Source organism: Schistosoma mansoni, chromosome W (genome assembly GCF_000237925.1).
Source record: "Schistosoma mansoni strain Puerto Rico chromosome W, complete genome".
Classification (NCBI taxonomy): domain Eukaryota; kingdom Metazoa; phylum Platyhelminthes; class Trematoda; order Strigeidida; family Schistosomatidae; genus Schistosoma; species Schistosoma mansoni.
The window spans coordinates 11,500,207-11,527,591 of NC_031502.1; the positions used below are offsets into that span (position 1 = coordinate 11,500,207).

General features: G+C 36.8%; 1 protein-coding gene across 1 annotated transcript; it reads left to right on the forward strand.

The window, feature by feature from the left end:
- Positions 1 to 10,533: 10,533 nt before the first annotated feature.
- Smp_134980 (putative oxalate:formate antiporter) lies at positions 10,534 to 25,396 on the forward strand (the record flags this gene model as incomplete). The annotated part of the gene is made up of 9 exons (XM_018788538.1): positions 10,534 to 10,622; positions 13,054 to 13,180; positions 14,448 to 14,578; positions 17,762 to 17,882; positions 18,513 to 18,578; positions 19,245 to 19,273; positions 19,787 to 19,898; positions 24,193 to 24,315; positions 25,121 to 25,396. 9 exons carry the CDS (start codon positions 10,534 to 10,536, stop codon positions 25,394 to 25,396), a joined length of 1,074 nt encoding a protein of 357 aa, XP_018654071.1.
- Between the last annotated feature and the right edge of the window lie 1,989 nt (positions 25,397 to 27,385).

Below are 27,385 nucleotides of genomic sequence, written 5' to 3' on the forward strand. Positions count from 1 at the left end.
AGAAATATTATATTCAGATAGCATCTTGAATTTAAGGAAGAAACACTGGATACTCTACCGGTTTACAATGGAACTGTTTACTGCCAACTGCAGTATACATAGGACGACGAAGGTGAACGGCAGTGATACTTGAACACCCTGATGCTTTCTGAGAAATTTCAGTGTCACACTCTCCCTTATTGAGAAGGGTTTTGATAGCACTCTGTGTGAAACTCCAATTATCTGTTCATATTAGCTTTATGCAGCTAATAATGCGTTCTTTCTTCTCAGAATTTTTCTAGAGCGTCAGGTAGCTAGACTCTCAAATAGTCTGCTACTTTTCAATGACTGTTAGGAATCGGCTCTGACAATTCTCTTGAATTATGTGCCTCTACATTAAGAAGAACATTTCTCTTGAGACATGTAAAAAAATAATTCTAAGATAGCACGAAATCTGGAAATGGTAACATTTTTTTTACAAGTTTAGCGAATTTTCTGACTTGTTCATTTGTATCGCATGTTCCACTCAGATTATCAATCTATTTTGTACATCGAGTGCATTTGTGGTGAACCGTCAATATATGTTAATTCCAAAAATAATGACAAGGTTATTACGTCAAAAATCAATGTGTTAATATACCAAATATAAATTATGCAGGACGGTGCTTAAATCGTCAGTAAATGGCGTGTTCCTGTTTCTTATGGTCTGGTAATCCACAACTATAAGTACTTAGTAATTCCAACAATAATAGTTATAATCCTAGATGTATATCCAGAGAAGGCATGTGGTGAGAACTTCATTGTGCTCTGCAAATGTAGACAGCAAATATATGAAAGTGACAGCGGGTAGTTGAGAACAAGAAGCATATGCGTTACTCACTTACTTACGCCTGCCCCCCCGCAGAGGAGCGCTCCCCGTCCAACCATGTCCCGGGCAATGCTTTCCAGTTCTTTCCAGTTAACATTCATCCTCTGCATATCTGCTTCTATTTCCCTGCGTATTCTGTTATTTGGCCTTCCTCTTTTCTGCTTCCCTTCCGGATTCCAAGTTAGGGATCGCATCGTGATGCAGTTCGGCGATTTCCTCAGTGTAGGTCTTATCCGCTTCTAACGTCTTTTTCTCATTTCCTCATCAGCTGGAAAGTGGTTTGTCTTCTCCCATAAAGCTCTGTTGCTGATAGTATCCGGTCAGTGAATGTTCAGTATTTTGCGTAGACAACTATTTATAGCTACTTGTACCTTCTTGAAGATGGTTGTAGTAGTTCTACACGTTTCAGCTCCGTACAGTAGGACTGTCTTGACTTTGAAGATTCTGACTTTGGAATTAGTTGACAGTTGTTTTGAGTTCCATATGTTCTTCAATTGTAGAAATGCTGCCCTTGCTTTGCCAATCATCGCCTTTATATCTACATCAGATCCTCCTTATTCATCAATGATGCTTCCCAGTTATTTGAATGTTTCCACCTCTTCCAGAGTTTCGCTATCAGGTGTGATTGGGCTGATGTTTTCTGTGCTGTATTTGAAAATCTTGATTTAACCTTTGTGTATGTTAAGGCCTATTGATGCAGAGGCTGCTGCTACATTAGTTTTCATCATCTGTTTGTTCATCAACTACTGCATAATTATTTTTCTATTAGTAATGACTCTCAATCCTAGATGTTCTTGCTATTATAGGTGTCGAGTGCTTGCTCTGTATATGCTGTCCTAGTGTCTATTTTCGTGTCCCATAGGCACAAGGTCTTTTTTTACAATTAATCTCAAAACACACATGCAAATAATCTGATTCATTTGTCTACACCAGCTAGCAGATTATGACAACTCGCCCTACCTATTATTATTTTAAGGATTTGACATTATGTAGGTATAATTGTGTCAATAACTTAGGCAATCTTGGTAGTTTATCGATATACAAAGGTAAAGGAAGTCCGACTTGGAAAATACAGTGTTGGCCATGTTTTTTAAGCACCATATATACAGTCAACTACGGTGGTTTTACAAATTAAGAGAAATAATGGAAGAAATGCACATAACAGCATAAACGGATTCCAAAACGAGTCTATTCTAACTATCCCCACACATTTTGTCCCTGGAAAATAATTTTGAAGAACACTTATTAGTTAATACACACCCATCGTGGACTTCATTTTTTATATACCTTATATAGCTCCCAGCGGTTGACATTGACGCGTTTTTATCTCCGAATTATACTTATTGAAATAAAAATATTCCATTGATCTTAATCCTCTCTCTTGATTACTGGACACCTCATGTCGGAAATATATTCTTTACCTGTAGTCACTGATTCTAGTTAATGCTTAACATTAACTATGTACTTAGATATTCTATTTAGTTAAACGAGCTCTCCACTCACCCAGCTTCTAATTATGGGCAGTAAGTCCTGTAAAAGAGAAATTTCACCAACTTTTAAACCAACGAAGAGGTCAAAGTCTATGGCCCTTATGTCTGATGATTCAGTACCTGATAGTGTCAAACCTTCATCTTCTGAATATTATGCGTCTTACTCACAAATATCACTATCACCAGCTGATTTTCCGTGCAACAAGCTCTCTGTCTTTCAGCGCGGTACGCCAACAAAAAGACTGGTCGACTTAAAGTGTAAAATATCTGCGTACATTGAAAAGTCAGCACAACCTACCCGTCGACATGTTTTACTAAGGCTGAAATCCTATACTTCAAAAACCAAGATGTCTAATTTATTATTTCATACACACCAAAATACTGATCGCCATGGTACTGATATCCTTTAGCTACAAAACTCTCTTGCTGAAATCAACAATAAGCGTAACTAATTTAATTCCCCCACATATATGTGGACGCTTAATACTGACGAAAATCTTGAACAATTCACTCAATTTGCATAAAATTTGGAGTTTGTGGCTGAAGTAACGAGAAGAGTGATGTCTTTCTAGAATGCCGTTGCGTACAACTTCCCTTACTGCACACACCCAACTAAGTTAACGGATATTTGCCCTAGAGCATGCAGTACGATATAGTATACTTCTACAAGGGCAGGTACACGCCAGTTTTACAGTCATGATCTACAGGTTACATCATTTACTAGTTTACAGTATGCATCCCAAGCAGGGTTGTTTAGTAAATATAATCTATGAAAGTGAATATCAGTTCATTCGTTCAGATATACTGTGTAGTCTTCAAAATATCTTCCAAAGGGGCATCGCTTCCACGTTATACACCAGATCCAATCTCGGCAAAATTGTGTTAGGATTTTGGTCGTGCTAAGTGTTTATTTAATGCCTTTATTAAGTTTATAGTTGTCATAAAGTAGACTTGTGGAGCACGTGGTGGGAACCATGACCTTGGGAGGGCGCCTACGTCGGGTTTGTCCCAGATGTTAGAAGTTCCCCAAACTTGCCCTTAGAGCAAGATTCCTAAAAGAAAAAACGAGAGGAACCGAGGAGCATCAAAGCATTTGGATATGAGCGATAAACAACGCTTAACATTTAGTAGTGGAACAGACAGAACATATGATAAATTATTGAATTAAATTGATACTAGCTCTTGTCGCCAGAGTGAGATGTGATCAGGGGCTCCAGATGAGAGAACGTGGTAATAGAGAACAATCAGTTGTTTTGTTTATCAAGGTGCAGTAAGTTCGAATGAAGGAAGGGAAGTCAAGGTCGGAATAAGTAAGGCAGTTTATAATAACGGAGAGTGCATATAAAGATCAAAGTGTTAGGTAAACTAACAACCATATCCTTTATAGTCTTTTTTCATCATCCGATGCCTGCCATACAGTTTGATGTCCGAGTTAGCATGTTATAGGTGGTCTTAGTAGAATAGCTTGTATAACATAAAAATTAGAAGCATGAGTCTGAATGGTGAGCGTTGGAGAACAACCTCAATATGACAGATCGATTGAATTTTTCTCATCCATGAAGAGCCTCATACAAATAAAATGTTCTGCCACACAAACATGGATGGATTGAAGTCATCGCCCTCACCACTAAAGATACGACTAGTATTCTAATTTTACAACTAGCTACCAGTAACACCTATGTATAAAGCGTTCCCCAACCAATCGAAATCAGAAGTCAGATGCGAAGAGGTAGGAAAGATATATTTGATGCGTTATCAATATATCGAGAAGCGTTTACTCTAAGCTGGCTAGTGAATGTAGGAGCAGTGTCTCACGCTGGGTCGAAACGTGATCTGGTACGGAAGCATGACCGAACACCTTCAGTTAAACAAGTCCACTTAAAACAATGTGGTCAGTATCCAATGTCGAACACTTGGAAAGCTACTGATTTTGGGGAATTATTTACAGCTACAGATCACTCCCCCCCCTAGTGAGGTAGTGATGACCCTAGGACGTGACCAGCCAGAAGTTTAAACCCAACAAGTTTGTCGTTGGTAAACACTCTTCTGATAGCTTGCTATGTTTAGCAGCGTCTGGTCGTCTTTCCTTACACTAAGGGACCATAATGTACAACATAGTAATAAGGAAACAAAGTACAATGAAAGTTTCGGTTCCTTGTGAAACTTCGTCGTCCTTTTCCAGCCGTCCTGGAAAAAAGAAAAAAATTGAACGTGTGAGTGCACGTCAAAAATACACTCGTACTTGCGTTAGGACACAAGGTGAGCGGAAATAGAAAATAAATAAACTAATACACTTGCGAAAGCGTGAAAGCGATTGTAAAGAATTGGTTTTTTTTATAAAAAAAAGTATTTATATATACGCTCACAAGTAATAAAAAGGTTTTTTTTTGTAATGAATATATAAAATAAATAAAAATATCAAAAAAAATTTTTCATAAGAAATAATGCAAAGGGAATTCGAGATAAAGTTTGTGTCCTACCTGCAATAGTCGTTTAGATGTTCTGGAAATCTTACTCTTCTTCCAGAATGCGTTTTAGGTTTTTTTAGGTTTATTTTCCGGCGTTGACGAAGTATCAAGGTGTGTGTCGACTGACGTGTGGGGTACTACGAGTGTGGGAGCCGTGTCGTTCGAATGTACCGAAGGAAAATCGACGTACCTAGGGTTTCCTTCTAAGTACGCTGCTTTGAGGCGATCGATACTGATGCTATCGTTCGTGCCGTTCTTATCGACTACATAGTACTTAGGTTCACGTTGAAGAACTCTGAAGGGTCCTTCGTATGCTGATTCGAGAGGTCGTCGATGTGAGTCTCGACGACCGAAGGCGTGTGTACTATGTCGTAAGTCAGGTTGAACGAAAACATCGGTTGATTGAGGTCGAGTGTGAGCAGGTTTAACTGAACGCATAGCGTTTGTAAGCCTGCTCGTATAAGAGTTTAGATCCATGTTCAATGAAGAAGCTGAAGGATCCACGAATTTTCCTGGAAGTCGGAGTATCGTTCCATAAGCGAGTTGAGATGCAGTGTATCCAATGTCAACTTTCACTGCATTGCGGATACCTAGCAAGACGAGTGGAAGAGTGTCTGTCCACTGTGAAACGTTTGTAGCTGATTGTGAAGCTTTAAGTTGTCGATGAAAACGTTCTACCAACCCGTTTGCTTGTGGGTGGTAGGCGGTCGTTCGGAAGCGAGTGATTCCTAATAGTGTGGTCAGACAACGGAAAACTGCAGATTCGAACTGGCGTCCGCGGTCTGTAGTGATGGTTGAAGGGCAGCCAAAATTTGCCACCCATCATTCGACGGATGCGCGAGCCACTGTTTCAGCAGTAATGACTTGTCTAGGGTTCAGCGACATTTCACTGGCCCTACACCACGAATGCTTGCTGGTCAGTAACTCCACCCTCCCTCCTTTTGTGATTTTAGGCCCATTTAAGCTTATGTTATAACATTACGTTAAAAACGTTTTCTAGACGAAAATAACCAGTTGGTACCCGAACACTGTTTTCCAACTGAATTTTTAAAATGCACAATCCTAGACTTCACACTCTTTTACACCACTTCCGTTTGTACAAACTTTTGTTCATTCAACTTTATCGTTATTAGCATGAATATAAACAAATTACAGAACATATGCTTTATCCTCTCCCACTATTCGTTGATTACTAATCATGGTCTTCTGCTCCTAACCCTCACTTTCAGATTCCGAATCTCTCTAGTGGTTAAAACCACATTATTTTTCCCAAGTGTCATGCCTTTTCATTTTCTTCTATTACAAGTAGACAGATACCTCACTAATTTTATGTATGCTGATCAACTAAGGCCAATCGAAAGAAGCTCAAAATGTCCTAAATTCTTTTGAGTTGCTCAATGTCTTATGTTTCTGACCATGAAAATTCTACAATCTTCTACTCTTTCATATTCTTCGATTTGCTGTTAGTTCTTATCAACTCTTAACCATGTGTAACCTGACCTGTCTCTTATAGCTTATACCATTAGTTATCTTCATAGAAGTATGATATACTTAGTAGATGTCTAACCCATAATACAAATACTTTAGCCATCTGATTTTCTTGTAATATGGAACTGGTAGAGACAATGTATTTCAACTGTGGGCCTTGACTAAAGCAATACGCATACTTACCACTTACTGACCAGGATACATGATGGCTGGAAGATAACTTCAGTCCACTCGTATATGTAGGGCAGAACATGTTAAATTACGGCTCTTTATGTCTAGTGGGATCTCACGAACCAACGGTTTTAGTGCGAATTTATTTATGCAAAATACAATTTTCAATCATCTTTAAAACGCTGAATTGGTTCCCCTGTCTATCGAGTAATCACATAACAAGCAAACTAGAAAATTGGCGAAAAACGAAGCTTGCTCCATACACTATAAATTTCGAAAAGGGCTCAAATAGCTTCGAAAAAGAAGGGAGACAGCCATTTGTGTATCAGAATACTTTTTTCAACACCATATTCTATAACTACACGCAATCCCATACTTTCAAGCTTCTTTCCGAACCACCTCCATTTATATAGTTCCTTATTCACCCATACCTTGTTTACACTTATTTTCATTAACACATTAAAATGCTCTTGCCTAACAAGTACTTTAATAACAGAGATATAGACTAAGTAGTTATACCTTAACTATTCCTCCATGAACGCTGTCTGCTATGCTTCTCGTCCTTTCTTTTACTCACACCCTTTTTCAGCCCACTTGAGATACACCACCGAAAACATATAGAACGGGTGACTTCGTCAGACACCATTATTAAAGCCTCAGATATTCCAGAGAGATATAAGGTTGAAGCTTCTAAAAGCATCCAACTTCGCATGGATCTATTCTCGATCATCGGTGACATATTGCAACGCCACCTTCATAATGTGCGCCGATTGTGATATTGACAATACGCTTCTTACTAAAACTATCTACATTCATATCTTATGAAATATCAACTCAGTGAGCAATTCACTATAGTGAAAAATCTATCTTCTGTAACATTTTGATCTTGCCTGTAAACTGGCATACATCATGTGACAAACTGTTATTTGAGAATAAACTATTATAATTACTTTGGCTTGTTTTCTGTAACCTGATGAAACATACTTCTTTGTGAGTTGACTTAATAAAAGAAAATGAGCCTTATTGGACGTGCCTTAATCATCACATCACAAGTGGCTAAACTCCACTAGTCATGCAGTGTCCGTTCGGCTTCTCGCCATTCCTTTTCTCCCTTTATTTTTCAGCACCCTCATGGTATATCACCGAAAACATATGTGGAACTTACGACTTTGTCCTACGCCATCACTAATGCCTCTGGAATTTACTTGGGATCACCACCGAGAAGCATACAATAATACGTTGAAGTTTTCGTCTTCGAATGACTGCTCTGGACTTTGATTCCCTTCATAATAGACCACCAATTGCTTGTCGGAGCACAACCCCCGCGAAGCACACCAAGTCTTAAATTAAACATTAGAGCGTTACTAAAATCAATATTTAAATGCATGAAAATTTATTCACTGCTTATATAAACGATATGCCATACAACATACCATTTTGATAGAGTAGCTTGGTAATGTACAATCTGTAGCATCTGCTACAACTTAATCTTGCTTGCAAACTGGCATGCTTCATGTAATGTATTGTTATCCGGAAATATATTATTATTATAAAGACGTACTCAAACTAAAAGTAAACCCCGTTCACTCACTTGACAACTCTGTGTTCGAAAAACGTGAATTACAGATAGATTAGGGAGGTGTGGCTGTGGTGTATCGTATTTATCGCAAACCCCTCACACTAAAACACCAGTTGTTTATTTAAGTAATAAATAACGCTTAAGACGATATATATTCAGGATATGATGTGCACGAGCTCTCACGAAAATCCATGCTGACGTTCTTCAATTCGTAATTACAAAATTATGGGACCACTTACCAAGGGCTATATTGACGATAGCTTCCGTAAGATATCGCAAAAAAGGCTCGATGACCATCTAACTTTCTTAGCTAGTGAGGGTAATTACTGTGATTATTACTTTGTAATCACCCTCAGCATTGTTAATTGACTTCTTTTGCTGTTCAGTCTCAAAGGGTACTTGACAACTATATGCCCTCCAATGAAGGATATTGTTAGCAGGAATGTTTTCAGACGTCATAGCAATAAGGTCCTGTATGTATGTATTGCACGTGTGTGCAAGTCCCCGCTGAGTGCTTTATCTGGGACAGAAAACATTTGCTCTCCACGAAATAGTAATTTAAGTTTTTCAATTTATTCGCAAAGTATCGCACTCTTACATTTGGTTCATGTTGAGATTGACATTATTTAATCTTCCTTGAAAATTGTACTCATGAACTGCTTCATACCTATTTTATGGTATTCTGTTGACTACATAAGTTTGTTTTGTTAAACAAACGATTGTCATGTTGGTTCATAGTGCTTAATTTTTCTCTCTCGAGATTCAGGAGCTATTCTGACATCAATGATATCACTACGTTTCTTGAGTGAGTAGCTATTTTACTCCTAGACAAGTGGGCAGTGTGTGCTCTTTAACGTTTTACCTTCCTAATATATTGCAGTTTTGATTACACCAAGGCTTTGTATGAAAATTAGTTTGTATAACTCGAATGAAAATACATTTAGGCATTTAGCAGATGTATAGCGTATTCGTGTACTTCCTGTACACATGCATAATTTACGTCGTCGGCTTGATATCTCTTGATTTGGAGGGGTTGATTAGGGTAACTGAACAATTCTCAGTATAGTGACATTCTTTTCCTTATGTAAATCCACCACAGCAGCGATACAGATCAGTAACCGAGGATTCCATGAATGTTCTGTCACGACAGCACCCCATGATCTATGATCTGAAATTCCCCGAGATATAAATCCTAATCATGTTAAGCTTAAGTTTTACCGATGCAGTGCTAAATAACTCTTCGAACTTTGACAATCCTCCATTTGTTCTAATATGCCATGTTCGATTATAGGCTTCTGTGTTTTTGCTTATGTGGTGAGTCTATGTATCTAAGACATTTATTCATAATTATTTAAAGAAATAAGTATCGTGTCCTTATGTACTGAACGTACATTGCGAAGATGTTATTTAAACTCTATTTTTCCACTTTAGACTCTATAGTAACATGATTATTCCTAAACGTTAAACGTTATTAGTGAAAAGTACTAAGTGCGGTAGACCTAATAGCCCTTTCTATTGTGATGTTCAAAGTTGGACAACTCTTTTGTCCGTGACACTTTTATTATCGAAGGATACCAACTCGTTCAGATCAGAAATCAGGGATGAATGATTTCGAAGATTTGTTTGGCTAGTTGCATACATGTTGAGGTGCATTTTATTTAAGCTGACTAGTACTTGCGACGGAAGCGTAATACGAATTACGGACTCGTGTTTTGGTGTGAACGCATGACCGGGCGTCTTCAGTTAGGGTATGCTCAGTAAAACTACTGAGGTCAGCATCAATGTCGAAGACTTGAAGAATTATTTATTTTGGAGATTAATTTTCTCCTAATAAACGTATCCTTAAATATTGTATGTTCTACACCCGTACTGAGTAGTCTGTCCTCATTTTCGCTTTTCCTTCTATTTTCTAGCTTCCTTTAAACACGATCACCTTAACAATGACATTAAGTGAAGTAAGTCCAGACTGGACGCGAACCACTTTACTTGGGTTCTGTTCAGGAACATCAGACGCCCTCCGGTCCATACAAAAGTGTTAGAATATCATGCATAAATAATCAAGTTATCTGAAGTCAAAAAGTTGGTAAATATGAGAGTTGACTTTTCACCTTATTTCGTTTTTGAAATCTGTGTTTAACTTCTTCGGATTTCGTGCGACCTCGTAGAGCATTTATATAACCAATTTGAAGTTCTAACGTCATTACTTTGGGAATTACTTTTCTATGGTAATTTGTCTGTTATTTCCAAGTTCTCTTTCTATGAAATGTAGAAGGAAAAAGTTCGAAACCTAATTTTTGGGTGCATCTCAGTTTTGGGAGGCATATTAATCCATTTCTCTTTTGGTTTCTTCTATAGTACTGGTATGTTGTACCTACTTTTACTACCTTTTCAGCTAACATTGTACCATATATTATCAGTTACATTATAGTACGGGTTGATCCGGAATTATCAAGTACAGCGTCAGTTTGGATATCTGGCATTGCTTTGGCCATGCAGGGCGTTTCTATGCCGTTCGGTGGATTGATTGCTAAGAAGTGGGGCTTTCGTATTGTCGTTGCTGTCAGTTGTTTACTCGATAGGTAAAAAACTTTTGTTCAGGTTGTTATGTTCTCTCATATTGTGCTTCTCTGTATTTGCTTTACATGGAGGATGTTAAATTAGAAATGAGACATATGTTTATTGCAATGACTTATACACGTTCTCTTAGTTTTAACTATTATAGCTTCTTATTCACGTTCGAGGAGCCATCTCAATTTATAGTACAGTGTAAAAGTTTAACGTAGACATTTTCACACGTCTGTCAGTGGATATTCTGAACACGTTGAAAGCTTGACCTAAATTAAATCTACCTACTTTTCTAAGATTTTTCCACACAGTTTTCTATTTCCATTGACTTTCATGACATTTTCCCAACAGTTTTAAACCGTAATGGTTTAATTTGATATTCAATTGTACTTATTTTGAATACGCCTTCATCAAAAGCGTATGTCATGAGGACAGAAATAATTAAAACGAAAAATAGATCAAAAAGAGAAAAAACACCGACCACTTGTGTTCATAAACTTCGTTTCATGTTAACAAATCGTAGTCATCTATTTCGAACTCCATCGCTTCTATGCTTTAACACTTCCAACCTGAATAAAGAATGGGTGGTCGACTATTTGATTGGTTACCAAAGGTAGACAAACATATTTATGACTTTCCTCTTAATTAAATTAACATATCATCGCCCATTTATTACATTGCTCTCCCATGGGCACTAGATTACATTCGACTTATTAGTTGTACTGCTTTTAAATAATGTTTATGCAGTGTAAGCATTTGTGTGTATTATCTACTCTGCAGTTTTGTTACTTTTAGCATAACAATATCATCATTTTTTTATCCTTTTTTTTCTCTACGCTATGTCTTTTAACGTGATACAATATTTTCTCCATTTACACATTCCTATCAAACGACATTTTCAGTATTTGAACTTTCTATTACTTTTGATTTCATTACTTCAACACCAATATTTTTATTATAGTTGGTTTTCTCTTATTGTCCTGATGAGAATTGTGAAAACCTCAGGAGACGTGAAGTAGATGCTAGCAGTTTGTCAACTAAGCCTCACTTGTTTTTATAAAATTCTTTTCGTTATGATAAAACAGCTTTTACATTCGAGATTGTTAAAATGCCTTTCTACATTATTATTTATTCTAACATATTGGTACAGATAAGCACCGAAATAAATATTCACCACGTGAATAAGAAAATGAGATTGTGAAGGAGTAGAGGAATGAGGAGGAGTTTGATCAAATGAACAAATAAAGAAAAATAAATGAACGAGAATAGACTATAATGGAAGAAACAAGTCAGTTAAAAAATACAGCTAGAAAGAATTCTTATTTAACTAAGTTCATCTCTTTTATTCTGATACATATTTGATACTGTCTCAAGCTTCTAATTTTCATTATCCCTCGGCTCTCAACCACAAATTCGTGATGGGTTGATGGGTAACAGTTTTACAAAGCTTTCTTTCATATCCCGGGGCTATGCTATAAATTGATTCTCACCCCATCTTTTTCGACTAGTCACGGCGTCGACGAGCAAACCACTATGTAAACGTCGCTAAGTTGACATTTTTACCGCATTTCCAGGGCATTAAAGCTGATATGTCAAGATGAAGATCGCGTTATCGCCACTGTTCCCTAACGCATCGATAAACCACCACATTGCTAACATAGTTTTGTTAGTGAATATTGGAAGCCTTTCAGATAAATTAATGTCTGAACACAGAGAGTCATTTAACACCGTTAACTGGGTAGGGCCATGTTTCACGAGCATGGGGCAGGCTTGCTCTCACCAATAAGATGTAAACCTAAACTTTTACAGTCACACTAATATCATGATGGCACCAGAGATGATTCATATCGAGATAAGCCACCGATACTCACAACTTTTACCAAGTACATGAATTTTTTTGACTCGTGCTGACAGGTCACGACAACTCTACTTCCAAGTGAAGGCAAGCAGTAAGATTTCCCTGTCAGTGTCTATAAACGATTGTGGATTTAGGTGGATTTCCGAATGACCATGCTCATCATTAATGGACTTAATTTATTATTTCAAAATATTTCGAAAGATCAAACGTTAGAAGATCCAGTTTCGTTCTCCCAAATAACTTTCATAGACCTACATTAAAACTCATTATTTGTACTTGTATCCTCAAACAGAAACATTTCAATTTTATTTCATCTTAAAATCACAAGTTTTAATTGAAATGTTAGGCAAAACGATCTTGTTTTTAGACTTATCCTAGTTAAAAATGCTTTTTTGGGTTTATTATTTGATCCGCTACATCAAATCACTCAATTTAAAAATTTTAGTGTATTAATTTGAGCAAGTATTTAGTTTAAACCGATCAGTTTCTTATCAGAGAAGGAACCAATTTTTAATATTATATAATTAAGTCTTTGTTTTGAAAGAAAATGTAAATGCGTAATATCGTTTTCGTTTTTTTAATTACAGTATTAGTATTTTTCTGACTTACGTCACTGTCCAGAGATCCTTTCCTGGAGTCATCATTACGTATTCTGTGCTGCAAGGGTTGGGGCTGGGTTTCGGCTATTCGGTAGTATTGTCTGTGGCCGCAACGGTAAGAAAGTAATTTGTTTACGCTTCGAATTTTTTCATAAAAGCGGTGATGTTTTATCTGGTAATGATCACTTGAAGGCAGTAGAATTAGTTATTGCTAAAATTAATTCAGCATTGTGTCATTATAAAAAGTAAATTATAGAGCTCACTAAAGTGAGTCTGGTTTTCATATATGGTAACAAAAATATGAAGGAAGATTTGAACTAATATGTGAGATAAATTTTATTCTTGGAATCAGCTTATTTAATATTCACAACTTCTTTCATTTTTAATACACCTTATGAAATGTAAGATTTTTGTGCGAACTTAAAGTTATTTTTTCCGTTGTTATTTTTGACACAATATAATATAACTGGGGACTAAAAGACTTGGGGCTCATAGATAAAGGAATAAGACTGTAGAGGAATGAAGATAGTGAGTTGAAATTATAAAAATAAGTGAAAAAGAATAGTATGTCACGAACGATACAGTCCTTTCACCCATAAGAAATATAAACGGAAACTATAGCACAATCTCCTTTGACTTTTATTGTAAACCATGTTAAGTAAACTTAGAAGCCAGTGAGACACACAGTCCTCAGGACTCAAGCTGAAGATTCTTGATGAATCCATCAATGTAAGTCCTAAACAGCTTTTTTGTATATCGATACCATGTCATAATCTGACTACCTCTACTTTTTCAATTAGTCTCTAAATCAGAAATTGGTGCATAAGGTAGGAGCTGCTGAAATAATATTCGTAACACATTTACATGCCATAGAGGCTGGTGTTTAAATATGGTAACATTAACTGAATTTTCATCACTGCTCTCTAACACACTGCAGAATCATAGGATTATCGACATAGTGTTAACACAATGCCAACAATCCTTCGAAATAAACGGTAATCAAACAAAATCACCTCTCACAGTGGTCACGCTTCCCAAGCATAAAATAAAAATGCACACACCGCCAAGTTGTAGATTCAAACTTTCACAACCAGGATAACATCATGGTGGTTTCGAAAAGTAGCGTTGATAGCCGAAAGCCATCTTGGTTTTCGACATGGGTGGATTGAACTCATCAGTCACTCAAACACAAGCTCCCACATTCGGGTCTCAATTTTCAGTAGTTAGTTATTAAATATCTTTACGGAAGTACACATAATTTGTAGGTACGCTCCTAACTTTAAAAGTCTTTGGTATATTACATTATATGATGTTTCGATATTTCTTTGTTTTTGATTCCATTTATTCATTTGTACAAAAACCATGTGATTACTGAATGATAGTGGTTTCCAAAACGACGTGGTCTTGTAGTTGGTGTGATCGTTGGTGGCTTTGGCTTGGGAGCCCTGGTGTTCACTCCAATCGAAACTGCTTTAATCAATCCAAGCAATATCCCTGTTGACCCGAAAACAAGGTATTAATGACCTTTAGTTATTTTTCGTTACTTAAAAAAATTCGTTTGTTTATCTGTGTGATGTAAAAGCCAATATCATTATGATAAATCCGTGAGCATCACCACACATATTACGACTGTATTTTTAAATCTTCATAAATTTAAAAGTTTCTTACTAAAAGCCCAGCATAAGTTATTGTACCTAATAGTGGGTTCTTGGACTATTACCATTTTGAAAAGTTAAATAATCTGGAACTTGCAGAGTACTTACAAATTGTTATTTGGTTTGTAGTCCGGAACTTGAGTTTTGTGCATCCACTTTGTATATGCAACGTGAAGATGTAAATTGGCTATCATATGATATTTATTAGATACTTCGCACAAGACATCATTGTACTACGTACCTAACTGATAATATCTATCAGGAAAGTCCTATTTTTTCATTTCTCCAAGGTTCTTACAGAGTAGATGACTCCGTAGTAAAGTTTTAGGACATATGTGATGTTCATAAAATTCAAATGTAGAAGCAGATACATAAGTATGAAGTTTTCACTTGGTCGAGTTGCAAAACATTTGTTTCAAACCAATAGAATATATGGATTTGATGATATTATTAGAGAGGATAACATTTGCTTTCATTATACTCTGTCTATGGCAAAGAAGTAACTCCTAGCTTTAATCTGTTGGTTAAAAAGCTTAAGACAGAAACCCTAGAAATGTCTCCTCAAGGCAATCATTTGTGATGATTTTGAGTGACAACTTGAACAGATGCATACATGTGCTCGGTACTACATTGTACCTGAATGACTGATTTTGAGTTACTGGCAGCAACACAGACCGCGACTAGAAGATTTTATAGAAGGTAATCACAACCACTTAAGAAATGTAATACAGATTTCACTGATTCACAGTTTTGTAAGTATCATGATGAAACATTTTTCACTGCTGTATATGAATACGATTCATGTTATGTTTTAAATTTATAGTTTAATCGACAAGTCGCAGCTATTACTGCGTTTCAGTTGCTTTGAGTTTGCACCAGTCGTTCTATAAGATTGTTCTTCATCTTTGAACTTGACCCAAACATTCTGATACTGCGTGTCCTGTTCAATCTTACCTGACGGCAGAAATTTTAGGGGAGAGAAACGGAACACAAGTCAATTGCCAGACGAAGTAGTGGCTACTGACAGTTTTTGTGTTGCGTCAATGCAACTTGTGCTGAGAGACTTTTATTGTCGCAATCTATAACTTTCAGTGCCAACGTTTTTATCAGCTTTTAAATATAGACAATGTTGGAATCAGATTATGGTAATTTTGGTGTGTAACAGGGTTATTTTGTAGTGCACTGGTCAAAAGCGAATAGAATTAGTGTTATCAAACGGTTCGAATTAACATTGAATGTGGCTGGATTGAAGGTCATTTCCACACCCACTCGACAGAGCAGACAGGCAATAGCTACAATTCTGTGATAAAGTGGAGAAAAACCATCTAGGTAGGTCACTTAACTTTGTAAGCACTCAATGTATCTGGGTAAACATTATGAGTAACTAGGTTTGTGAGTCACGTTGGTGAGTGGGCACTCCAAATTTTAGGAAGACTTCAAGGTGTGGTTGTCACAGCGTTTAACCTGAATGTAAAACTTGGAATTTGAGACTGTCCATTCAAACCAATAGTTTTTTTATTTCATAAAAACACCTTGTAAAAGTGAAGTACAGCAATGTATAGGAATGTTGTCTACTTATTCATGACAAAAGAAATTGGTGAGATGGGATGCCAAGAAATACGCCACACAAAATAAAGTAAGGAAAGTTGTGTTGGCCGAATTTTTAGTATACTGTCAGCAGACATACCTGTTTTGAAATTGAATACAATTATCACTTCCTTGCAGTGGAGTAATCTCGCGTCGCCATACCTTTTCTAAACCACACAGTCAGTTCTTAGACGAGAAGAACACCATACATCATTGAAGATAAAGGAAGTAAGTTGTCTGTGTCAGGTATCCCTTAGCAGTTCTTACAAGTGGAGTTTATTTGGAACCTGAGCTATGGTGGGTGTGTTGGTGTTCCTCATTCTAAAATTATAGGATAATTTGGTTTTGGATTTTAAAACAGTCAACCAGGTAAAACCTCAGCTGGAGTGCTTTACTTGAAATCGCGAACGCTCTTGGCCATTGTTAACAGCCGTCATTGAATTCATTCGAATGATCGGAGTTTGCTTCCGAAAGTTATTCGACCCAATATTTGCTGTCCGTATGACTCATTCTAACGGCCGATTCCAGTGGTCCTCACCTAGGCTTCGCGGAATTTTCTCAAGTTATTAATTAGTCACACTCTTGCATTTACAACCTACTGACTGTTGGAGGGTTAAGATGTTATAAAGTGTCTACTCAAATTTTGCACTTGTAAATGTGGCGTTCTATCAAGTCGTTAGTGGTTACAATCAGAATTCAATTAGCCTCCTGTAAGTTCATTCAGTTTACACTTTTTGACCAACTAGTAGTTAGTCTGACATTTATCTCAACTGAGTACTTGATAAGAGTGCTAGTTGCAACCAATTTACGTCCATCAATCTGTTTGGTACCGCCACCAAAATACAAAAGTAGTGTCGCTCATTCTAGAAGACAGTCAGAACTCAGGGCAGTACGCATAATGAAGCACAGATTTATCTGGTTATATTTAAAGAGCTCATTGTAAGAGACGAGAATTTGTGAACATGTGCTCTCATGGCAAGATTTTTATTCCGGATTGTTGTCCTTCATGTAGTGGCCCTCATGATCTTCAAATATTTTAACTAAATGAAGTAAACTGTTGTGATTGACGACTTTTGTTACTAAAGCTTTGATCTAAATGTCTGATCCACAAAGTTGTCGGTCAGCTCTAGCTGGTAATTATCGTCTTATTAAATGACATTCGTTTGTTGAAAGTACTGGAGCACATTTGTACTGCTTTATACCAATTCCTCTGCATAGATCTATTACATCCGCTAACCGAGTTAAGGGCTTTGATGCATGTTTTCTCATACTTTTATGGAAACTCTGCTTCCCCATTAAGTGAGCTGGATATCCATTCACAAGGTTATAATCAGGTGATTATCTGGAGTAGATCCTATTTTCTTTTGTAACTCATGCCATGAGTTCTGAATATTGACTATAACAACATGTATACATTTCGCGTACATCTTTTTTTCTCATTTAATTTCCTGCAGGCATTTTACGCATCCCGATATTCTTGATCGGGTTCCAGTTGCGTTTTTGATTCTTGGTGGTATTCTTCTTGCATTACAAATAATTGGATTTATATTATTGCGTCCAAAACCACTTGAAAGTGTGAGTAATGAAATAAGTACTTTTCATTCATTTTGATAATCAATCGCATTGCATCTTAACTTACTCATTTTAATTACATCTTAAAATCGTCGAAAGTATTTTTAACATAGTTTATTTCGTTCATGGTAAAAAGAACGATTTTTGAGCATTCAGTTAAATTCGCGTAAACTAATGATATTCTTTTTTCTCCATAAAAAATATCACCAACCAACAGTTTTTCTACAAACCGTATGATACGTTTAAAATATAGGAGAAAACCATTAAGAAATTTTGGCAATTCATTTGTGACTGTTTAGGTATATCTGTTTATGAGGTTTCAGTTAAAATGTATACCTATTATTCGGACAATATATATTGAGTGAAGTAGCATGATTGCATACTTATAGTAAACATTATATTAATGTACTCATACCATACGAAGACACAACTAGTTTGGGAATATCAACGATTAATTTGTAGTGGATTAAGGTACATGTTCTGAATTAAAGGTTCTGCTGATTAACATGGTAAGTTCTGTTACTTTGCTCTGTATTAGTATATTTATAATATCCAAATTAGGCTCTAGCAAATTTTTCGTCATTTACTCTTTATAATACATTAAGTATTTTGTATTAACTTCCTTTCGACTAGACACAAGATCAAGATACAGAACTTGTTGTACGGAATAGAGTAAACTCTGATCCTAATCCAGTTGCTGTAAGTTTGTTAGGCATTTTCCCAAATTTAATTTAATTATTATTGTCCTGTGTATTATTTTCTTGAAACTTTCTACACATTTTAAAACACAAATGTCACTTCAGTAGTGTAAAGTCATATTTTACAAATAATATATAGTTTCATTATTATCTGATGCTTCCCAGATATAAAACATTATTGAAATAAAGACTTTCAATGGGACAAATAAGTGTTACTTACTACTTCATTATACTGATGACAGTGAGATTAAAATGTCTCTCAAAAATGAGGTTAGGACACGTGATAATGATTTCCTTCATGTATTTACCCTTTCATTTTTTGCCTGAAATTTAAAATATACTTGCGTACATCACAGTCAAGGTGGACCACATTTATGCTGTGTGTCATTACCAGGGTTTGACTTGATAGTTTCAAATAAATTGAGCATTGGGTAGAAAGATGATAATGAATATTCTTATTACAACTTGACAACTTTTCCATGAATTATGTTAAAAATATAGGAACAGAAATGTCTTCTAATTGAATAGTAATAAATTGAATAAATAATCATGGGTTGGTATTGTGACTTTGTTATTTATTAAATAGTGCTCAATGTAAGTTGTTTAATAATGTATGAAAAATTAGTTATATGTGTGCTTTATCTAAGATTTTCAATGATTTCCTTAGAGCGAATATGCACAAGAGGAACCGAAATTGTGAGTGTTATTACTTTTACACAGCTCTAGTTATTAGTCATTCTTGCCCTAACCAAACAGCTCTCACTTAATTTTTTAAATTCGCTGTTTTCTTTTATAAAGCTCTGTGAATGAATTATTTGTTGTGCTTTCATTCTTTTCTAGTTACTACTTTGCATGTTGTGCCTTAATACAATGTATATACAAAAGCGTTAATTGCAGAACGTTTTACGGTAACTTTTTTCACTAAATAGTAAAATATACACTTAAATGAAAATATCTAGAGTGGAACTACAAGATAAGTCCTTGTGAATAATATTTTTTGTGATGGTCTAAGATATCGATTTCTGTGTGGATTTGCACCTAAAGTGATGCTTGGACCGACATCTGAAGTTGTACTTATGAAAATTGAAATCCAGTAAACAGCAAAACAGTAAGAACATTCACAATCTACTAGCGATTATTTAGAAATTATGCAACAGAATAAATGTACAGTCTCAATCTAACTCCCAAATTTCTCTATTTCTTTTTCAGGGATGTTTGTGTTCAACCCAAACAATTGTTTCGTCATATTGACTTTTATCTTTTATGGTTCGTGATGTTCTGTGATATTATACCAATCACTATAATAACATCAGCTTATAAAGTTAGTTGATTAAAGTCTTATAATTCAAGAATTACAGTTTAATCATTTCTTTTCTTAATTACTTCTATTATTCTGTCTTATAAATCCATTGTAGATGTTGTTGGATAAAGGGAAAACACACCATTTTCCGTATTCATCCTTTAAACTCACACATTATTTATACCTTACCATCGTTATATAACGATAAATATTTTGGTGTACATAGTGGAACTAAAGTACTCTCGTTTATTTTATTCGGTTTGCAGCCGGAGAGTCTTTCAAGTCAATTTTTTCCAATTCTTTTGCCGTATGTTGCCCATAATCCGTTATATTTCAGGTCCCGCATGCGGGGTCCTGGAAGTGCTTGGAATCAGTGAAACACATTGGACGCAGGTTGGACAACAACGACTGTCTTCAGGGGAACTTCTGTTATACTCCGGTCATGAAGAAGAAAATGCCTCACATACACAAGGAGTGGCACTGATGCTGTCTAGAAAAGCACAAAATGCACTTATAGGATGGGAATCTCATGGACCGAGGATCGTCAAAGCCTCCTTCAAAACAAAGAGAGAGGGCATTACAATGAACATCATCCAATGCTATGCGCCGACCAACGACTACGATGAAGACGCTAAAAACCAATTCTACGATAGGCTGCAGTCAATCTTCGAGAAGTGCCCAACCAAGGACCTGACCATTCTAATGGGAGATTTCAATGCCAAGGTTGGAATGGACAACACTGGATACGAAGACGTCATGGGACAACATGGACTGGGAGGAAGGAACGAAAACGGTGAGAGATTTGCAAACCTATGTGCCTTCAATAAACTGGTCATAGGTGGCACCATATTCCCACACAAAAACATACACAAAGCCACTTGGATTTCACCGGATCACACTACACAGAATCAAATCGACCATGTCTGCATCAACAAAAAGTTCAGGAGGACGATGGAGGATGTGAGAACCAGAAGAGGAGCTGATATAGCATCCGATCACCATTTGCTGGTCGCCAAGATGAAACTAAAACTCAAGAAGCACTGGACAATGGCGCGGACAACATCACAAAAGTTTAACACGGCCTTTCTTCGAGATGCTGACAAACTCAACGAATTTAACATAGCCCTCAGCAACAGGTTCGAGGCCTTTCATGACCTACTCAATGGAGAGGGAACCACCATAGAGAGCAGCTGGAAAGGTATCAAGGAGGCAATCGTTTCAACATGTCAGGAGGTTCTGGGCCAAAAGAAGCACCATCACAAGGAATGGATCACTGTTGGTACACTGGATAAAATTGAAGCAAGGAGGAACAAGAAGGTAGCAATCAATATCAGCCGAACAAGAGCAGAAAAAGCCAAGGCACAAGCCGAATACACAGAGGCAAACAAGCAAGTGAAGAGGAGCATCAGGACCGACAAACGTAAATATGTGGAAGATTTAGCGATGACAGCGGAAAAGGCTGCAAGAGAGGGAAACATGAGACAACTGTATGATACAACAAAGAAACTTGCTGGAAATTACCGTAAGCCAGAAAGACCAGTGAAAAGCAAAGAAGGTAAAGTAATCACCGACATGGAAGAACAACGAAACAGGTGGGTAGAACACTTCAAGAAACTCTTGAATCGACCAGCTCCACTGAACCCACCCAACATCGAAGCAGCACCCACAGACTTCCCAATCGATATTGGCCCACCAACAATTGAAGAGATCAGCATGGCCATTAGACAAATCAAGAGTGGCAAAGCAGCGGGACCAGACAACATCCCGGCAGAGGCACTGAAAGCAAATGTAACAGCAACTGCCAAGATACTCCACATCTTCTTCAGTAAGATTTGGGACGAAGAACATGTACCAACAGACTGGAAAGAAGGACTTCTCATCAAGATACCAAAGAAAGGCGATCTGAGCAAGTGCGACAACTACAGGTGCATCACTCTCCTCTCAATACCAGGAAAAGTCTTCAACAGAGTATTGTTAAACAGGATGAAGGATTCCGTAGACGCCCAACTTCGAGATCAACAAGCTGGATTTCGTAAGGATAGATCGTGCACAGATCAAATCGCAACTCTACGTATCATTGTGGAACAATCAATCGAATGGAATTCATCACTGTACATCAACTTCATCGACTACGAGAAGGCATTTGATAGCGTGGACAGGACGACACTATGGAAGCTTCTTCGACACTACGGCGTGCCTGAGAAGATAGTCAACATCATACGGAACTCCTATGATGGACTAAACTGCCAAATCGTCCACGGAGGACAACTCACCGACTCGTTCGAGGTAAAGACCGGTGTTAGGCAAGGTTGCCTACTCTCACCCTTTCTCTTTCTCCTGGTGATCGACTGGATTATGAAGACGTCAACATCTGGAGGAATGCACGGGATACAGTGGACAGGCAGGATGCAGCTTGACGATTTAGACTTCGCGGATGATCTGGCTCTTCTATCACAAACGTAACAACAAATGCAGGAGAAAACGACCAGTGTAGCAGCAGCCTCAGCAGCAGTAGGTCTCAATATAAACAAAGGGTAAAGCAAGACTCTCCGATACAATACAATATGCACCAATCCAATTACACTTGACGGAGAAGCTTTGGAGGATGTGGAAATCTTTACATATCTGGGCAGCATCATTGATGAACACGGTGGATCAGATGCAGATGTGAGGGCGCGGATAGGCGAAGCAAGAGCAGCATACCTACAACTGAGGAACATCTGGAGCTCAAAACAATTGTCAACCAACACCAAGGTTAGAATTTTCAATACAAATGTCAAGACAGTTCTTCTGTATGGGGCGGAGACGTGGAGAACTACGAAAGCCATTATCCAGAAGATACAAGTGTTTATTAACAGCTGTCTACGCAAGATACTTCGGATCCGATGGCCAGACACTATCAGCAACAAGTTACTGTGGGAGACAACAAACCAGATTCCAGCGGAGGAAGAAATCAGGAAGAAGCGCTGGAAGTGGATTGGGCACACTTTGAGGAAATCACCCAATTGTGTCACAAGACAAGCCCTCACATGGAATCCTGAAGGTCGAAGGAGAAGAGGAAGACCAAAGAACACATTACGCCGAGAAATAGAGACAGACATGAGAAGAATGAACAAGAACTGGAAAGAACTAGAAAAGAAGGCCCAGGACAGAGTGGGTTGGAGAAAGCTGGTCGGCGGCCTATGCTCCATTGGGAGTAACAGGCGTAAGTAAGTAAGTAAGTAATGCGGGGTCGTAGATGTGCAGTACTGAGGAGTCCCATACTAAGACAAAACGGCCGTTCACTGCTTCCAGGTTTTCCATGGTGATCTAGCTTAAATTGACTTATGAATTAAACTATCAAATTACTACACTTTCCAAAAACTTCTATCCTAATTAAAAATAAATGACAAAATTATAAGGATTGAGGTTGTGCATCGTTTATCTGTTTACTTTGAGTTAATTCGTTTTATTATGCTTCAGATTCCTATTTGTGAAGCTGAATATCCCCTTCACAATCAGAGTGAAGAATTCATGTTTATTCTAGTGTCTCTTGAAATATTTTATCCCCACTGGTCTTACAGAAGTTGTTGGTTCCCCCTATGTTGACTTCTTTAGCTCCAATCAATATTGTTTTATAGATAATATTTAAGTCATAAAGTATCATTGATATTTTGTCCAAACATTTCAAGACGTATTTGCTGCATATTTACAGAAAAGAGCTGTTGGAATTTTTCTATTAAAATCTGTACAAACCTATTAGCAGGACACAGATCTGATCAAAGGATATTCCAAAGGAGACGCGCAAAAGCTCGCTGATTGAACCATTTTCAAACGAGCAACGCTAGAGGATAACTAAAATCTGCAATAACTTTGCCTTATTGTTTTTCATAGAATTTCTTAACTTTCTGTTCAAGTCGTGTTCTGATTTCGAAACCAGTCGAGTTGTCAGAGTTTGAGGAATACTAGGTCGAGTAATTTAATCTAATTAGGTTCTGTATGCAAATAAACCACCCGAGAAGGCAGATGTAACTTTGTGGGGAAGTTCAGGCTCCTTAAGAGTTGCTAAATTGTTATTACTCGTCTTACCCTAATTTTCTACGTCTCCAATAGTTGTTTCTTACAATTATGAAATAGGACCAATTGAAATAATGGATTGATGTTGCATTGAATACTCGTATTCATCTAATAAAAAAACTTTTATATATCTCAAAACTAATTAGTTTTGAGCTTCAAGTAAATCTATATTATACAAGAATTCCGCAACTATTAATTTACACTTCTCAGTGCTCGCATTTGAAGTTGTGTCGATTGTATTTTGTTTTTATTCGTTTAGCTGTTTGGTGCTCAGTATATTGATGATGACCAATTCTTATCCATTGTGGCTACATTTTCGTCCCTTTTCAATGCTGGTGGTCGTGTTATTTGGGGTGCCATTGTTGATCGATTATCTTTTAAGGTATGCACGAAGGTATTTCTCTCTGGAATATTTTATCAGCAACTTTTTGTAAATAATTTTTAGGAGAAAAGTCACACTTAAATGTAGTGGTTTCGGTTTACTGGACCAGGGATTTAGCTGTGTAGCTCTGAATTTCTTAACTGAAACATTTATTTCTGTGTTTAGTCATCAGCTAAAGGTTATAACAGTTGATTATCTACTAAGATCCAACGTGCGAAGACCAAATAGTGGAACACTTGTTCCAGCCTGTTACAAACAAAGCTAGATTGACTGTACGATAAAATGCGACTTGTTTCCCTCTTGTAACAAAGCATAATCCAAGGTAAAATGGTTGCTGTAGTTTGTCATTGGAAAGTAAAGTATGTTATGTTAAGTCTTCAGTTGTCATGCAATTTATTTATTGCAATTATTAAGACCATCAAACTAAAGAATTAAGTATGATGACAATACCAGTTTCAGATTTTAGCTGATAAAAATTTTTCACACTATGCTTGCAGTTTGGTAGGGTTTTGGGTTATCTTCCCAAACTATTTAATACCTTTGGTTAACCGATCTCGGTTAATGTGTGCGAATCTAAAAGTTAGTTACATATCTTAGGTATTATCTTTCTGTTTCAATCATACGACAAACAAGTTTTTCTGCCAATTTAAATGCTAATCAAATAAAGTGATATTATGAACACAGTAGGAAGTTATTCAGAATTTTGGTGCCAAAAATTGTTAACTTTACTAAGCTTTATAAACTAACATGTATTTTTATTTGAAAACTTGATGTAACACTCCAATACCCTTGCGATATATTTTAGATACCAATGATGATCATGCTTGTAATCTGGGCAATAGTGCTATTATCATTCCCACATATTGGATCACTGACAGGTGTTGGATTAAAAGTTATGTATGCTATTTGGGTATTCATTTTGTTCTTTTCGCTGAGTGGTGTTTTCGTTATTCAACCTGCGGCTACTGGGATTCTTTTCGGTCCTTTAAATATGGCGGTGAATTATGGCATAATTTTCACCGGATTTGTAAGAGACAAGAATGTTAATATGTTGTTATGCCATATAACTCATTTTTGTTAATTCTCATTAATATCATGACTTGAAAGTATCGTGTTGTTAACTGAGTTGCTGTCATAACTAAAACTATTGAATGTTATACTTAAAGTCCCGATAATATTCGTTACTTTCCGTACATTGATAAAATGCCAACTAGTTTCTCATGAACCATTGGCATTTGTTTTATGATTATGTTGGTTGAGCTTACCGATAGTTTAACTTACGTAGGCATATTTCTCAAATTTTTAGCCATCTGATAAGGCTTGCCTGATCTATGCTAGTTAACGGTACTAGTAGCTCAGAAAAAATTTCTTATTTGGTCCGGTTACAGCACAGTGGTCACATTGGCTCTAAAGTAATGCTATCAAGCAAAGGGTAAGTGCAGAACGTTAAGAAAAAACACTAGGTACTTTTAACATCCGTTTCTGCAACATTACTTGATTACTAGTAGCGGATGATTTTAAACTGTTCAGATCTCAATTTTTAGGTCTTACTTTACTCTTGGCTGTTCAAATTGTTAAACAGATAATGTATTTCAGCGATCTTTGACCTCAGTTTTAAGCTATAATTAGCATAATGTCATGCGAATCGATTAAATTGCCACTAAATCCTTGTCTAGGGAGCCTAAATATACTCATACTTTCTAATTCAGAGTAATTGTCTTGAGATTTACGACTTTGTGTCTTCAAATTAATTATTCTCTTCTTACAACTTCTCGATAGTAAAAGGTTTCACCACTGTCGATGTTGCAAATAGATGTATTAAACATCAGGCAATCTCTGAGTACAACACTTCAGAAAGATTCCACCGTTTTAAGACGACTTCTATATCCTAAACACAGACGACCTAACTGTCTACTTTACTTCTCAAATAGTGTTTTACCTTAAAGTAAGCAGTTCCCCAGAGGTTGTGATATTATAACACATTATTTAGATATTTTAGGCTTGATGAGGATGAGTTTGACATGCATCGGGTGAAGACGTACAGACCAGACGTTATAAGCATGGGTTTTAATAGCTACTCTATCCTTATGAGGAGACTGAAGAAGACCTAGACTGAATCAATTCCAGATATTGTTTGTGATAACCCTAGCCATTCTTATCAGAACTAACTTAACTAGCGAGATACACAGTCGTCTCACCCGCCTGTAGCAGTTTGACGCCATTGTTAGTTCTAAACTCGGTGAATTCAAAGCTCCTTACCTACTAAATACGGTTGTTCGACTTATGTTGATTACCATTCATTCATGTTTGTTTTGTTTGATCTTGCAGTTCAAAAAGAGAAAAGCTTGTTTAATAAAATATTACGATGTGGCATTTTTTTGAAAATCTTTTTAAGACGGTTGGCAGTATTCTCTGCTCGATCATTACAAACTTCATTAATACTCCGAATGCTTATTTGGTACAATTTACCGGTTGTGGTTGCGTATGCATAGTCGGTAAGATGTATTTGTGTGTTAACTGTTTATGGTCTGCTGAAATAAAGATTGTCGTAGTGTTATACTGAGTAAATTAGACGAGATTCGGGGGGTTGAATGATAATTTGCGTCCCTGTTGGTGAGCTATAGAGAGCAATTATTCTCCTAGACTAAATCATTATCAGACTAGGTCTGTCTGCCGTAAACAAGCACGAACTGTAGGATTGTTTATACGGTACTTGGTAAAGGACTTTCCCATCCCTTTTCGTCTTCTCCCAGCGTCTGGTTAAAACGATCAGTCGTTAAGAGTAAACAGGGTAATTTAACCGAAAATTGAACCATAAGATGTAGTGGTAACTGTCTCAGTCGTTTTCAAAGAACAGAACAACAGTGTCTGTCGAAGAAATTTCGGGCAGTAAATGTTAGTCTAGGAATATTCACCTAGATCAAATGATTTTTATTCACTATAACAATAAATGCTAACTAAATCATGCATTATATTTCATGATCTTTTCATTCATAAGCCCTTCCAATTGTAAACAATTTTTAGACGACTTGAGAGGTTTACGTTACTATTTAGGAGTGCAATACTTCTA